The sequence below is a fragment of the Ailuropoda melanoleuca genome, chromosome 10, assembly GCF_002007445.2.
Source record: "Ailuropoda melanoleuca isolate Jingjing chromosome 10, ASM200744v2, whole genome shotgun sequence".
NCBI classification, from domain to species: domain Eukaryota; kingdom Metazoa; phylum Chordata; class Mammalia; order Carnivora; family Ursidae; genus Ailuropoda; species Ailuropoda melanoleuca.
Window position 1 is genome coordinate 87,424,510 of NC_048227.1, and position 13,991 is coordinate 87,438,500.

The 13,991-nt window shown below is 34.2% G+C and overlaps 1 protein-coding gene across 5 annotated transcripts in view; it reads left to right on the forward strand.

Moving 5' to 3' along the window:
* Positions 1 to 13,991, forward strand: part of ADGRG6 (adhesion G protein-coupled receptor G6) — a 137,073-nt gene that overhangs the window by 72,378 nt on the left and 50,704 nt on the right. For 3 of the 5 annotated variants that reach the window (XM_034669210.1, XM_019796230.2, XM_019796237.2), the window contains 3 exons: positions 3,916 to 3,984; positions 6,271 to 6,354; positions 12,036 to 12,121. In XM_034669210.1, coding sequence (XP_034525101.1) covers positions 3,916 to 3,984; positions 6,271 to 6,354; positions 12,036 to 12,121 — 239 coding nt within the window. The remainder of the gene's footprint in view (positions 1 to 3,915; positions 3,985 to 6,270; positions 6,355 to 12,035; positions 12,122 to 13,991) is intronic. The other 2 variants (XM_019796234.2, XM_011220823.3) reach the window with 1 other exon arrangement.

A 13,991-nucleotide genomic window follows, 5' to 3' on the forward strand; every position in this document is an offset into this window, starting at 1 on the left:
GGCTACACATCAGTCTTTTTTACCACAACCTGTGTAAATAGTGACTCCTTTCAGTGGCAAGATTTTGGAAGGACAACAGATAGAGAAGAAAGATTAACAGCTTTGCAGCTTTTCATCACCTGTTCACTTTCGGTGGTTACATTTTTCAAGGAAATTTGCTCTGAATTTTGCAGTTAATATTAAGTAAATACCTTTAAAACCTTTGTGGTATCCACAAACGTCAGTGAACACACATAGGTCACATTCCGAATATAATTCCTTGATAATACTTATATCATGATCCAGGAAAGAAAATTGTCTCTTCTTCCTTAACAATCTGGTTCATAAATATGTCCACCTAAGAAAATTCCAAGAGCGACTTTTCATGCAGATATGCTGAAAATAGAACTGGGTGGAAATAAAAAGTTTGTTGTACACTTTTTATATATTATGTATGTGTGTAATTTGGTGTATTTGTAATACAAGCTTTCATTTGTCAATATAATTTCCTGCTAATTAAATTTGTCACATGCAGAGCACCTGGGTGGCTCTGTCAGTTAACCGTGTACTCTTGGTTTCAGCTCAGGTCCGATCTCAGTCCTGTGATTGAGCCCCACGCCAGGCTCCACACTCAGTGCACAGACTGCCCCTTCCTCTCCCTCTGCTCCTCCCCCTACTGTCTCTCTCTCTCTAAAAAATAAACACATAATAAAATCTTTAAAAAAAGATAAATTTGTCACTTATACTTGCAGCATGTAGTCCTCAGATTTAATTTCTGTTGTTACAGCGAATCATCATAAAATAGTGTTTATTGAGTATTTATAGTGCAGTATCAATTTGCTAAACCGTAAGTACCTAAAAAGGAGCAACCAATAATTTAAATATTGAGAAGTGTTAACAATTTCCTGTGACAAGGGTGTCACATATTGGAATTTATACTTGTTACCATACACTGAAACTGAGGAATGTTAAAAAAAATTGTTAAATATCTTGCTCTGAATCATAATTCTTCTGATTCTGTCCTCATTTCCACTTCTAAGCCCCTTAATGTACTGCACTGGAAGTGTAGTTAGTCTAGAAACTTCTTTCCCACACCATCTCCTTATCTCTCTCTGTCTTCCAGAGATATTGTATCAGTACCAGAAGTGGCCTAAGGAACCTTTGACTGCCAACATTGTGTGTAATTTGAGAAGCACAGGAACTCCATCCAAGGGTGTCTCTCTCTCTCTCATGTTGTGGTAGCTGACATTTCCTCATTTTGAGTTTTGAAGCCTTTTTAGTTTTCAGAAGTTCCTCATTAAAATATAAGTACCTCACAGAGAAGTAAGGTTCTGCAAAAAGGAGGCATAAGTTAAATGTGATGAGAAAGAAGAGTGGACAAAAAACATCAACAGTAAAACTTTACCTCAGTCCTGACCAGGCAAGCCTCAAATTCTGCCTCCTCAGGTGCCCTTTTTCCATAGTACACTTGTCTAAGTTTTTGGTCTTTCAAATTCACCCTCCCTATCTCTGCTTTCTTTCATAGCCAGGCTTCCTCTTTTTGCATTCACTTCTCAAAAGGTGCTCATGAGTTCATCATTTCCACACTACTAAAACTAATTCCTGTACAGTTACCACCAAAATTGCAATGCAAAGTTAAAGGTCTTCTTGGTTTTGACCATTCTTGACCTTTCTAGTGTACTTGATATGGCCACACCTCCTGTGAAATTTCTTCACTTAAATTCTATAAAACCACCTTCCACAAGAACTATTTTTAGTTCTCAGATTTAGAGCTCTTAAAAAAATAATACAACATTTAAGTATAGGAATATCTATGGTTACATCAAATCTCCGTTCTAGCTTGAGTGATCCCAGACACATCTATAGATTCTCTGGCATTGTTTCTTGGCTAGACCTCTTACAAAAACCTGTATACCTGCCCATGTATCCAGATGTCACATAGGCACCTCAGTTCCCATTATTGGATTTATTCATCCCACCCCACCTAAGTGTGCTGTTCTTTTAGTATTTCCTCTTTCCTTTTATGACATCATTATGTACCAGTTTCTCAAGCTGGAGACCAGAAATATATCCCCTAGTCCTCCCTTTCTTTATCTCTTCCCCAATTAGTTACTAAATATTGTACATTCTATTTTTGGATGCCTTGTATCCATCTCTTTCTTACCATCCTCATTGTACTCAAAACATCAAGCCTGAATTAATACTGTTATTTATTCTTATTGTATATTCCCTTTTAGTTGGCCATGGAGCCTCAAAAGTGGTTTCAAATTTAAATCTAATTTTCTCACTTAGTTTCCTTTCATATTTTCCCTTTCCTCTAAGACAGTTCAAAATATTATCAGTGATTCATGATGCATCCAGAAATTTATTCGGTAAAGATTGAGTACCCACCTACTATGGGTGTGGGATATGACAGGAAGACAGAGTCCCACCATTCATGGTGCCAACATTCTATAAGGCCCTCCAATAGTATCCATTACCTATATATCCGATCCTTCCTGCACTTAACTCCAGTAATGCCATGTCACCCAGGTTCCCAGAACTTTTCACTGCCATCTTGGTATGTATTTCAGTAATTCTGTTTGCTAGGAATATTTATCTCTAGTCTCTTGTCCCCACATTGCTATAGTGATCCCTGATATTACTCACAGGTATCCTTTGTAATGGATTGTCTTTGCCCCCTTCTCACCAAACTGCTAGTCATGCCCTCCTTTGAGCCACTGAGGACTTACAGCATTCAGAGAACTGTGACTCTATCTCCCATTCATGCCTCTGTGAGAGCAGTGGCATTGTCTTAGAGCATAATTCTAGCCTGTGTGCCTCACACACTAAACAGTGATTATATTTTTATTGAATGAACATGTAAATGTCTGTGATGAGAGCTTCTTGCCAGTTAACTTCACAGACCTGCCTGTAGAGTTGGGTTTTTCTGAAGTAACATTCCTTCCTTGGGCTAGGTGCCTGAGGCAGTTGAGAATGAAGAAATCATGATTCACAAGATGCGGTTAAACTGTTGTGATGCTTTCTGCTTATGCACATCAATTACCTAATTAGACATCTTTTGTTAGATCACGTACCTTCATGTACTATTCCTACAGGACAGTTTGGAAAATGTTTAAATATTAGAATGGAATCATTATTATAGAAATGTCCTTTTAAAATTAAATATATATATTTGTATACGTGTATGTGTATGCCTATATAAATATTTGTACGTAGTCTTCTGTCTTTATACATAGTGCAGGTGCTTTGTGATAAGTTTAGCCCATCTTCCCCAGTCTCAACCTCTTGGTAAAAGTCTGTTAACTGTCAGGGAGACTTAGTGTAACAGAGAAAATCCATTACTCCTACTAGAAAGCCAGCTTTAAACTTGTTTCTTACTGAGGATGAGTCAGTAAAAAGAACTTGAAATAAAAAGACACAGAGACCAACTTGAAGTCACAGAAGCATATTTCTGGGAAGGCACAGAAACATATTTCTGGAATTGCAAATGGCATATGCTGGTGCCTGTGAACCCCAAATATGCATTTTATGAATATTAATAATATGCGAGTTCACTTTTGAAATTTACCTTTGATGTTTATATTACTTTATTTATATGAATTTCTACCAGAGCTTTATAATTTATTCTGTGAAAAGGCCCTGGACTTTTTACACAAACTCTAACGGGCAGTAGCACTTCTTTCCTTTCATGTGTGGATAGCCAGTAAATTGAGTTGAAGATTTTGAGGGAAATTTCAATAACTCGATTTTACACTTGTGGAAATGAAGACACAAAGACCTTAAGAGACTTCCTTGTTGTTGGAGTATTATTGATGGACTCTTCTAGGGCTGCTCGCATTATACCGACCCTAAGATTCATGGGTTGTTTGGTTTTCTTGGATAATGTCATTAAATCATAAATCAAACTTGTATAATCCCTCTGTGTTGATCAAGGTTCCTACCTGATCCCACTCCCGGCAGCAGAACTAGCCAACTGTGCGGATTTGGGGACCCTCTGCCAAGGTAGGGAGCCAACATCATCCTCTGGAGTCTGTTTCCTACTTGCTATTTTGGATAATGTGGTTGTAATTATGTTGATTATTATCTTAATTTTCACTTGAGAAGCCAGAAACCAGCAAAACAGAATTTCTGGATGTGTGTTTTAGCTGTGTGGGTGCACAGTACGTACACTGTGGAGAAAGAATGCATTCACACACTGGACGACCATATTTCCATAAAGCACTGGGTTTTTAAATGTGAATGATTATATGCTATTAAACAAGGATTTATTTCATTTTTCCCTCTTCTTATTCTCAAGACTATTGCCAACGTCCTGTATAAATATAGTCATGCAATATTTTCAAAAAGTATTCATGTGTAAAAAACGGGGAAAATTAAGTTAAATATTCAGTTAACCTTGAGACAAGACCATAAGGCAATTTATGGTGTACAATATAACTTAAATATTAAGATAAAATTAGTTATGTTAAACTAATCTTAATGTAATTGTATCATTATAATGCATGATGACTGTAGTATGGCCGGTACTCCAATTATATATTATGTACTAAATAGTTGCATGATAATAATATATAATTAAAGTCACATAAGTTTTAAAATAATAAGCATTTTGCTTTAATTTTATCATTGCTCCTCCTAATTACTTATGACCCATTTTCATCCATTTATTCTATTAAATATTTCCTAATGAAGTAACACATTCTATGTACCACATTAAGAATCATGACAATGCCTTTTGAAAAAGCTGGATCTCTTATTAAGAGGATCATATCCTGAAAGTGAGGGATTAGAAGTGCTTCTAAGTAGACAGAAACCTAAGCTCTCTTCTGTGGTTCCAGTGTGGGAGTAGTCAGGGAGAAGAGATGTAATTCAGTATTATGTTTGCTGCTTTTCTGAGACAGTATTTTTTGTTATTATTACTGATGAATGATTTATGAAAATAAAGTCATTACATAATTTCCACATACTCACTGTAGTCTTAAAATAGTTAAATAAAATAGAAAGAAACCTTAATTTTGCTTTGTTCAAGATCTGAAGGGTTTTTTAAATTGTTTTTTTCTTTTAATCTGAGATACCTATAGTACTGATTCCTTGAGTCAAAGAGTGGATGCCTGGCATCTCCCCCCTCCCCCTGCCCCCCGCCATGTCCTAAATGGCCAAAAAGCATTTTTAAATTCATTGATGTATTTTACACTAAGATAAATACAATTTATTGTTCATGATTTTAAAAAATAAAAACTTCAAAGAGAATCCTCATTTTTAAGAATTATATATTACTTTGGAATGGAGAATTATTTTAGTTAAAGATATATATTTTGAATCAAAGAATTTCACTTTCAGAAGGTAATAGTAATCATGATCACTTAATGCATAATCATGTAAGCGTCTTAAATTTAGGTAATATTTTTAAAATTGAGATATATGACAAATAGTCATTGTACACATGAATGTACATCTAATGCAAACATACTCCTAAGATAAACTAAAGGGAAATTGTGTGTACAGTTATTTTACTGCCTCTACAGCTCTTCCAGAATCCCTTAGAAAGTTATAGATTTGAAAGTTATAGAAAATTATATATAGTTATATAGAGAGAGAGCATATAGAAGGTTGTGTATTTGAAATCTTTGAAAGTTTTAATAGTATAAGAAGCATAGCTATGAAAATGTCTCCCCTGTAAGGCTTGTCCTTACGAAATCCATTTTATCCATCAACATTTAGTAGAATTATTGGGATCTATCAATGATACTATACATTTACATTCTGCATAGTCTATACATTTCATTCTCTTTTGTTTTTCTTTACATTTATCTTCTCAAGGAGAAATACATTTTCCTCTGAGACTTTACTTCTCTGGCCTCATTGGAAGACTAACTTCGTTTAGATGATTTTCCAAACTGATAGGTATAATACAGACAGTCTTCTCTAACCTTTTCTTTTTTGCAAACTTAGGAAATTGCGTTCTAGAAAGATTTAGCAATTCACTGTGTGGTCATCAGCCTGTTACTGGCAGACCTGGGTCCCGAATCTACATGTTCTTCCTCCTGTTCCTTGGTCCCAGCTCCAAACTCTTGTGCAGTATGACACCAAAGGACACAGGACATGATTCTTAATGTGCCATAGGCAGCATTGCTTCATTTTATGCATTGTAACCCTAGAGTCTGTTGTATTTAGTAGCAAGAAATGGTTTCTATGCCTCCTCTATATAGCATTAATTATAGATTGCCCATCCATATTAACTGTCATGTGCTCCTTGCAAAATTACATCTTTCTCATCTTTATTACCAGCTACTATAGATTCTCCCAGTACTACACCGCCCACTGTCACCACTAACATGCCTGTTACTAATAGAATCGATAAACAAAGGAATGGTAAGAAATCATTACCTTTTATACTTGTAGTATGTCTGATGTGATAAAAAATTGTATTCTAAGAACGGGGATATCTAATGTTCAAACAAAATCTCTGTTATTGGACTCAATCGGTACATTTGCACATTTGTGAAGATTAATAAGATAAATAAATACCACTTGACTCCCTTGAGTTCCTTATTCCAATGACCGGTGGTATGAGTACATTTCCAGTACTACTCTTGTACACTTTTGCAAAAACTGCTTTCAAAGGAAGATTTTAGAGAAAAGCATTTAATTAAAAGGAATTAATTTGCTTTATACTAGATATCTAAAAAAAATATTCATGGTATCTTGTCAGATTATTCTTTTCAGGAAACTAGTTTCTTAAAGAATTTTATAATTTCAAAAAAAAACTAAATTATGCCAGGAATGTAATTTCTCACTGAAGCCAACTTTATTTATGTTTAAGGGTTCATGTCATTTAGATCAATTTATATGGTAATACTTTTATATGGCTCTCTGTTTTTATTTGTTGGAAGAATAATGGTTAGAATGTGATTGCATATCAACTAAGTCAATTTTCAGCTGACAAAATTTCAATTTAAGTGGCAATACTTCTTGCCTCTTTTTCCATATATACTTTTCTATTTATATTATTTGTAATTTGTAAATAGGGCAGTTATATAAGATACAGAAATGAGCAGAGAAAATGCCAGGTAATGTGAGTTATTTAGTCTGCCACCTATACGGACTACATACATAGCCTCTTGGTAATTCAGAGTAAACGATTTAAGTCTCTTCTAGAAAAGAGAAATTCCAGTCAGGTGACCACACCGTTGCCTCGCCTACAGTAACATTCTCAAATATGAGCTATTAGAAACAAAGGAATTTTTTCAACCCCAACCATTTAACTTGTGAGGCCAAAACATCTGTAATATATCACCAGGCACCAAAACCCAGAGAAAAGAAACCCACATAGTTCATTTTTTTCTCTGGCTTCACGGGTTACACCAACTTCCTCTGTGAGGACATTTAAATTGGAAGTATGGAATATTTTACATGAAACATAGATATAAATTTCACTAGGGTTATAAAGACATCGATTCAGGGAAGTGTTTATGGTTATTCTGGTAGTTACACCAAGGAGATTTATGATGGGGCGAACATTCCAGCAACCCCCAGGAAAGCAGCAGCAGCTGAAGTTCCCAGTGCATATTTCACATGGACGCCAGCCAGTAGATGGGAATATTATAATTCTAACTAAGTATTTCACTCTTTGTATGAACATACAAAGAGCCTCTGTGGCATTCTCCCTCCAGGACTGGCACATCCTCTACTGCCCAAGAACGTTTATAGGATGCTTCAGAGTCCTTGACTTGGTGGAGTGGAACTGTATTCACTCAATCATGTCATTTCTGACATTCTCGAAGAGAGCCTTGTTCAGCCATATCTCTCTGCGTCATAACCTTCACTGGAGTTTCAACAAAGCAAGCGAATGATAGAATCAGTTAAAATGGTGTGACTTGACTACATTAAAGGAAAAAACAATTTAGATGATTTCTTGATAAAAATGTAATCTTAGCATTTAAAAATACTCAACAGTCATCACGTGGTAGAAATATTCTCAAAATTATGTATTCAAATCTGTGTGCTATCAGAACACTTTTTACCACATCCTTGAACCACCTAGACTATTGATTTAATAGTTTTTTTCTAAATTGACTCCCATTTTTACTTACACATTTGCATTTATATGGGCAAATCGATATCGCTTTTGTAAAGTCAGTACTGTTTATTGTAAAATAGAAATGAAAGTGAGAATAAATGTAATGAAAACATAGTTTTCGAATTTTCCCTGTATCCTATTACTTTCTCATATCCCTATGCCTGAAGCCTTCATTATCTTTTTAAAAAGGGAGAGTAACAAAGTGTTTGAGGCAGACTATAATCTAATTAATATTTTTTTCTTTGATGTAGTCAAATTAAAAATAACTGGAAAGAGAATTATTTGTTCACCTTGTGAATAAATGGGATTTAACATCATGTCCCGGACTATCTAAATCATTTACATACTGTCAGCAATTTCAGATACACTTTTCTTATTCCTTGGGAAACTAACACAGTAAACATTTTCAGGCTTATGATCTGATATATTAGAGAATCCTGTTTTATGCACTGTAAGAAAGATAGGCGCAACTATCAAATTTGTCGTTTAACTTATCCAGTCCTTTAAATTCTGGATTATCGAAGAGTTTTGCCGGGTCCATGAATGACAATATGCTGGTGTGGGGAGGGGCAGGGATTGAGATTGTTTGATAATCAGACATATTTCTTCAATGTATCAATGAAATTTGCTTTCCTAAACTTTATGAAGTGTTCCTATTTCTCTATGTAAAGTTCTTTTTGTTATCTTCAATAGGACTTTTATCTGATACCTCAGATTGTGCAGTAGGAAAATCATATCTTTAAGCTACTTTTCATAAACAGATATTTCAGTATGTAATGGATAATCTAGGTATTCCCACGAATAACTTTTGTGCCTTTTACATTACATTCTGAAGGAGAGCTCTTGGGCAAATTATTATTTGCATACCAAACCGTCTCTTCTGTGCTTGAAGCATCACTCCAGTGCTACTGAGTATTAAATCTTGTGGTGTCAACACAAGTAACCCAAGTAAGGAGCTAACTCAGTTAGTCATTATTATTCTAAACACGCAACTTACAGGTATTAGTGGTATCACTGCTTCCAGATTCTTAACATACGTTTAACTACTCAAAAAAAATTATTCTCTGGATATGTGTATAGATTGGACAATCAATCTAACTTTACATGCCAGTTATCTAAAGAAATTGTGTGTATAGGATAAGGAGAACTCCGTTTTATTACAAATGGTGACTGTCATGTTGTGATTGCCTCATCACCAGTTCAAGGAAATCACTTTAACTCTAAAATAACATTTGGTTTATATTTTAACATCTCTCTTTTCAAACAAATATTTTAAAATCTACCTTTTGCAAAACTATATTTCACACTCTTGAATATAGAATAAATACATAGTATCATTTCTATGTCTCCTAAGAACCCCTGAAAAGAGTGTTAAGAAGGACCAAAAAAATGATTAATTGGAGAAAGACCTATTGACAGGAATATACTGTTTTGATACATCTGTAATGGCAAGCACTGATTTCTACTTTGAGGTTCTCCCTGACTGAAAGAGTCCTCTAATTGGAAAACGGGTATACTCTTTAATACTTCTTCCCCCCACCCCACCTCCAGAAATGTCTGTCATAAATTCTTCTAGCTTGGCTGTCATTATTAGGACAATAGCTTTTGAAGTCTCTGGAAAATATGAGAACGTGTGATTGGCTTTTCTATTGAGACACTGTGGGAGTTGTTACATCTGAGAAAACCCCTTGACTGCTGGGATGGCCTGGCAAAGCCTGAATCAGTATGTCATAATTGTGCATTTTCTGCAGCACCAGTACTTAAGCCAATGTATTTTTGTGGCAATCCCAAACCCCTCCCACCAATTCTTTGGTGGACATTTTCTCTTGCTTTGACAGCTCACTCCTGGACATTGCTTATGTTTACTTGTTGGCTACATTATTCACAAATTTTTAACAAGTATAGCAAGTAGCCTCCACTGAGTATACAAATACCTCATTCCAAGGCTTCTGAAGAGAGACTACTTGAAAATGATTTATAGCACAAGAGAATCGGTAACATAGGATGTTACGTTGTTCTCTGTGTTCACCTATTTTATTTGCTATCAGCAATATAACTCTAGGGAGAGTGCTGTATTTATAGATTGATTTAGGCTGTCTCTGATGTGGATGCCCTTCTCATTTATAAATAACAGCAGATTGAAAAAAATGAGGCAGGAAATATTTAAAATTTAAAGAAGAATATCTTAAATGTGTCCAAAACATTTCAGAAATGTCAGTGATAAAAAAAATAATGAATTTTAGTATTTTGCAATATTTTCCTGAGAGGGAAAGAACACTACTCTTAAACATATGCTTTAGGTCTCCATCTAGTGGTGGCTTTTCAGCGGCTCTGTGGGCACCAAGGAGCATACCCAGGATACCCTTAGAATCCTGGAATAACCCTTGGACCTCTGCAATTTGAATTTCTCCTCAGTCGTTCAGAATGTCCATGATTTTATATGATGACGTATACAGTGTGAAAAGGTTTTTTAAAAATCTGAAGTCATATCATTTGTTTTGAATATATTCCTCTAAATATTTTAAATTCAGAATATTTTTAGAGGAGCATAAAATCAACATCATTAAAATACCTGAAGAGATTTAGAAGCTAAATAACCTAGTCTGCATAAGTTAAACCCACTTGTCCTTGGACTTGTACCAATTTCATGTATTTATATTGTTACATCTGAGGGTGGCAAAATTTTTAGCATGAGATTCTGACCCCATACTGGAAAAGCATTCCTTTAATAGTGGGACTGGAATTTGCATTTTGGTAGATATGGGAGTTTCCAGAGGCAGAGTTTTATATTTTTTCTACTGACGTCCCAACTTTTTTATTAAATCTATTCCCCAACATCACTTTAATCATATATTTCTACATTTTCTGTGCATACTTTACTTAAACTACACCAAAATATAAGCATGAGGAAAGATGACTGACAATAATGAAGATTCAATTTTCTTTCTCTGTGTAGCCTATGATATTTTAAAATGATATTTTTCTTATTAGCTACTTATAGTAAGGTACCCTATAGCATACATCTAGAGAGATTTAGCAAACCCTGGCTGGTGACTTCAAACTGCATTTATGATATACATATATCAGGCTACTTTAAAGACTGTCCCAAAAAGAAAACAGCAGAACCTTCTTCTCCCAAAAGAGTTTCTTTCTAAAGCAACTTCGTCCAGTTAAAATTCTATCTGCAAATATGCTTTCTTTTCCCCCTTTACTTTGATACAAGTGACTATATTTATGGAATTTTGATGAAAAATCTCGTAAATGACTCCATAGGAGTAAATGCTACATTGGGGAGGGGAAAGAGAAAAGGAAGAATACGGGGCCGAGGGCACTAAATATGTATATGCCTGTTCTTTTTCAGGTTAACTTCTGTCCATCATCCCACTCAAATTTTCATACCCTAAACTCTGTCATTCTTTATAATGAACAAAAAAATGATAATTTCTTGTTATAAGAGATCAAATTGTACATGAAAAAGTCATGAAAAAATTTTGGAATTCTATATCCAAAATCTATAGAATTAAAGAAATATGTGGGCAATAGTTGAGGAGCAATGAATTATTTATAAGAATAAATTGAAAACTCTAAGAATTATAAATGTCAATGAACATAAAGTCAAAATATCTCAAGTTTTCTGTGCCTATGTATAAGGTGTTTTATTTATTTTTTTAGGTTTTTTTTTAATTGAAGTGTAGGCGACACACCATGTTATGGTGTACAACACAGTGATTTGACAAGTGTGTGTTATGCTGTGCTCACAAATATAGCTACCATCTCATGATACAAATGCTGTTACAATGCCATTGACTATATTCTCTGTACTGTACCTTTTATTATTGTGACTGATTCATTCCATAACTGGAAAACCTGTATCTCCCACAGAAGGCATTTCTTTTAAATTGTGTGATTATAAATTTGAATTGATAATTATATGCATATAATTAACGGACCAAATCCTATTTCCAATGGACAGATGGAATTGTCTATAGAATTTCCATAGTGATTCAAAATATCCTTCGTCACCCTGAGGTTAAAGTACAGAGCAAGGTAGCAGAATGGGTAAGTGAACTTGTACAGTTTCCTCTTTTTGACAGAAAGAAAAGTTTGAAACTTTTAACCTCTGGAAATCTGGAAAGGACTCTACTGTCTGGGGTGCTGACTCCACAGATCACACTGAAACATAGACACTGTTACACTGTTCCTTATATACATTACGAATAGACGTGGAAGTGAGGTGTATGTTGATGCCTAGAAAGGGAGGTGCATTTGAATCAAGGATAAGCCTAATAGACGATTAATGTCTAAGGAGGAAAAGTACCACACAAATAGGAATATATTTTCATAGGTATCTTTATTTACTATTATATCCCTACATTTTCAGCAGAGCTTTGAAAGATAGATTATATATTTTTATTTAATTGCTTGAATGTTTGATTCATAAACCAAAAAGCATAACAAAGTATATCATGAAAATATTCTACCCACCTCTGTAGCTCATCTCCTTGGAGACCAACCCATCTGCTTAGAAATCATTGGGTTTTTTTCCCCTGAATTTCTTTGTGCATATGAAAGAGAGTAAGACTATAGAATCTGCTTTTTCCTCCTTTTACACTAAAAACATATTTTGCATATCTGTTATTGCCAGATTTACATCATGAGTATGCAGAGACCTTCCTTTTTTCTTTTTTCTTTTCTTTTCTTTTCTTTTCTTTTTTCTTTTCTTTTCTTCTTTTCTTTTCTTTTCTTTCTTTTTTTCTTTCTTTCTTTCTTTCTTTCTTTCTTTCTTTCTTTCTTTCTTTCTTTCTTTCTTTTTTTAAATAATGCATAGTATTCCATTAGGTGGCTATCTGGTCATTAATTTAGCAAGTCTTCTACTGATGGAGATTTAGAGTATACTAATTTATTTAATCAGTATTCTGTTAATGAAACTTTTTTTGATTTCCTGTTTAAAGAAAAAGAACTTCAGCGTTTTATTTTCTTGTCCTTACAGATACCACCTATGGGTTTTTGTTTTTGTTTTTGTCTCCATAACAAAAATTTCATTTTCCATAGGTTTCTATTTTTTTCTGTTTTATTTTCTGTCTATATCATACTGTGGGACTTTGTACTGCTTTTTATATATAAAACTATTATAGTTCAAACACTGAATAAAGTCACTCTGGTATACATTTTGAGAAAGATGGGTTTTCTTATGCAGAAGATGTCAAGTAAACATGCCCTTGGTAGCAAAACAAAGTTAAATCATACATTGAGAGGTAGTGGGGACTATCTGTCTGTCTATCTATCTATCATCTTTGGAGAATTATTAAATATAACAATACAGTCTTGAAGGGTCTAGAGTAAGAAAAGTACTATTTTCAATACACTTTAAAACAAGTTGACCACAGGAAACAATAGTATGTAAATAACAGTTCTATTGTAAAATTGAGGGGAAGAGCAACATTCTCTAATAGAAGTCAATGAAAAATGCTGCTGTTAACTTTTTGGACTGACGCATTAAAGTCAGTAACTAATTCAAACACTGGGAGATATGTTTCATTTCCAAATGGAGAGCAGCTTTATAGAAAGAATACGCAAGTAATGAATCATGGAACTTATCAAAAACCAGGGATGTACTGTATGGTGACTAACATAATATAATAAAAAAATATTATTAAAAAAAAGAAAGAAAGAGCCTATTCTTGCAACCCATTTACTTTCAAACACTCTGCTTTTTGTTTTAAGTCAGAATGATTTCAAGAGATAAAATTCTGAATTTTCATTCTCAAATAAGCCACTACTAATATTATTAATCTGGGAAAGTAACATTCACTGGAGAGTCTGTACCTTAAGCAGCATATAATTTTACATTTATATTATTAAATGCATAGCTTTCAGCATAGCTTCATTTTCATCTGAAGCTAAACTTAACGGGACACTTTTCATTTAA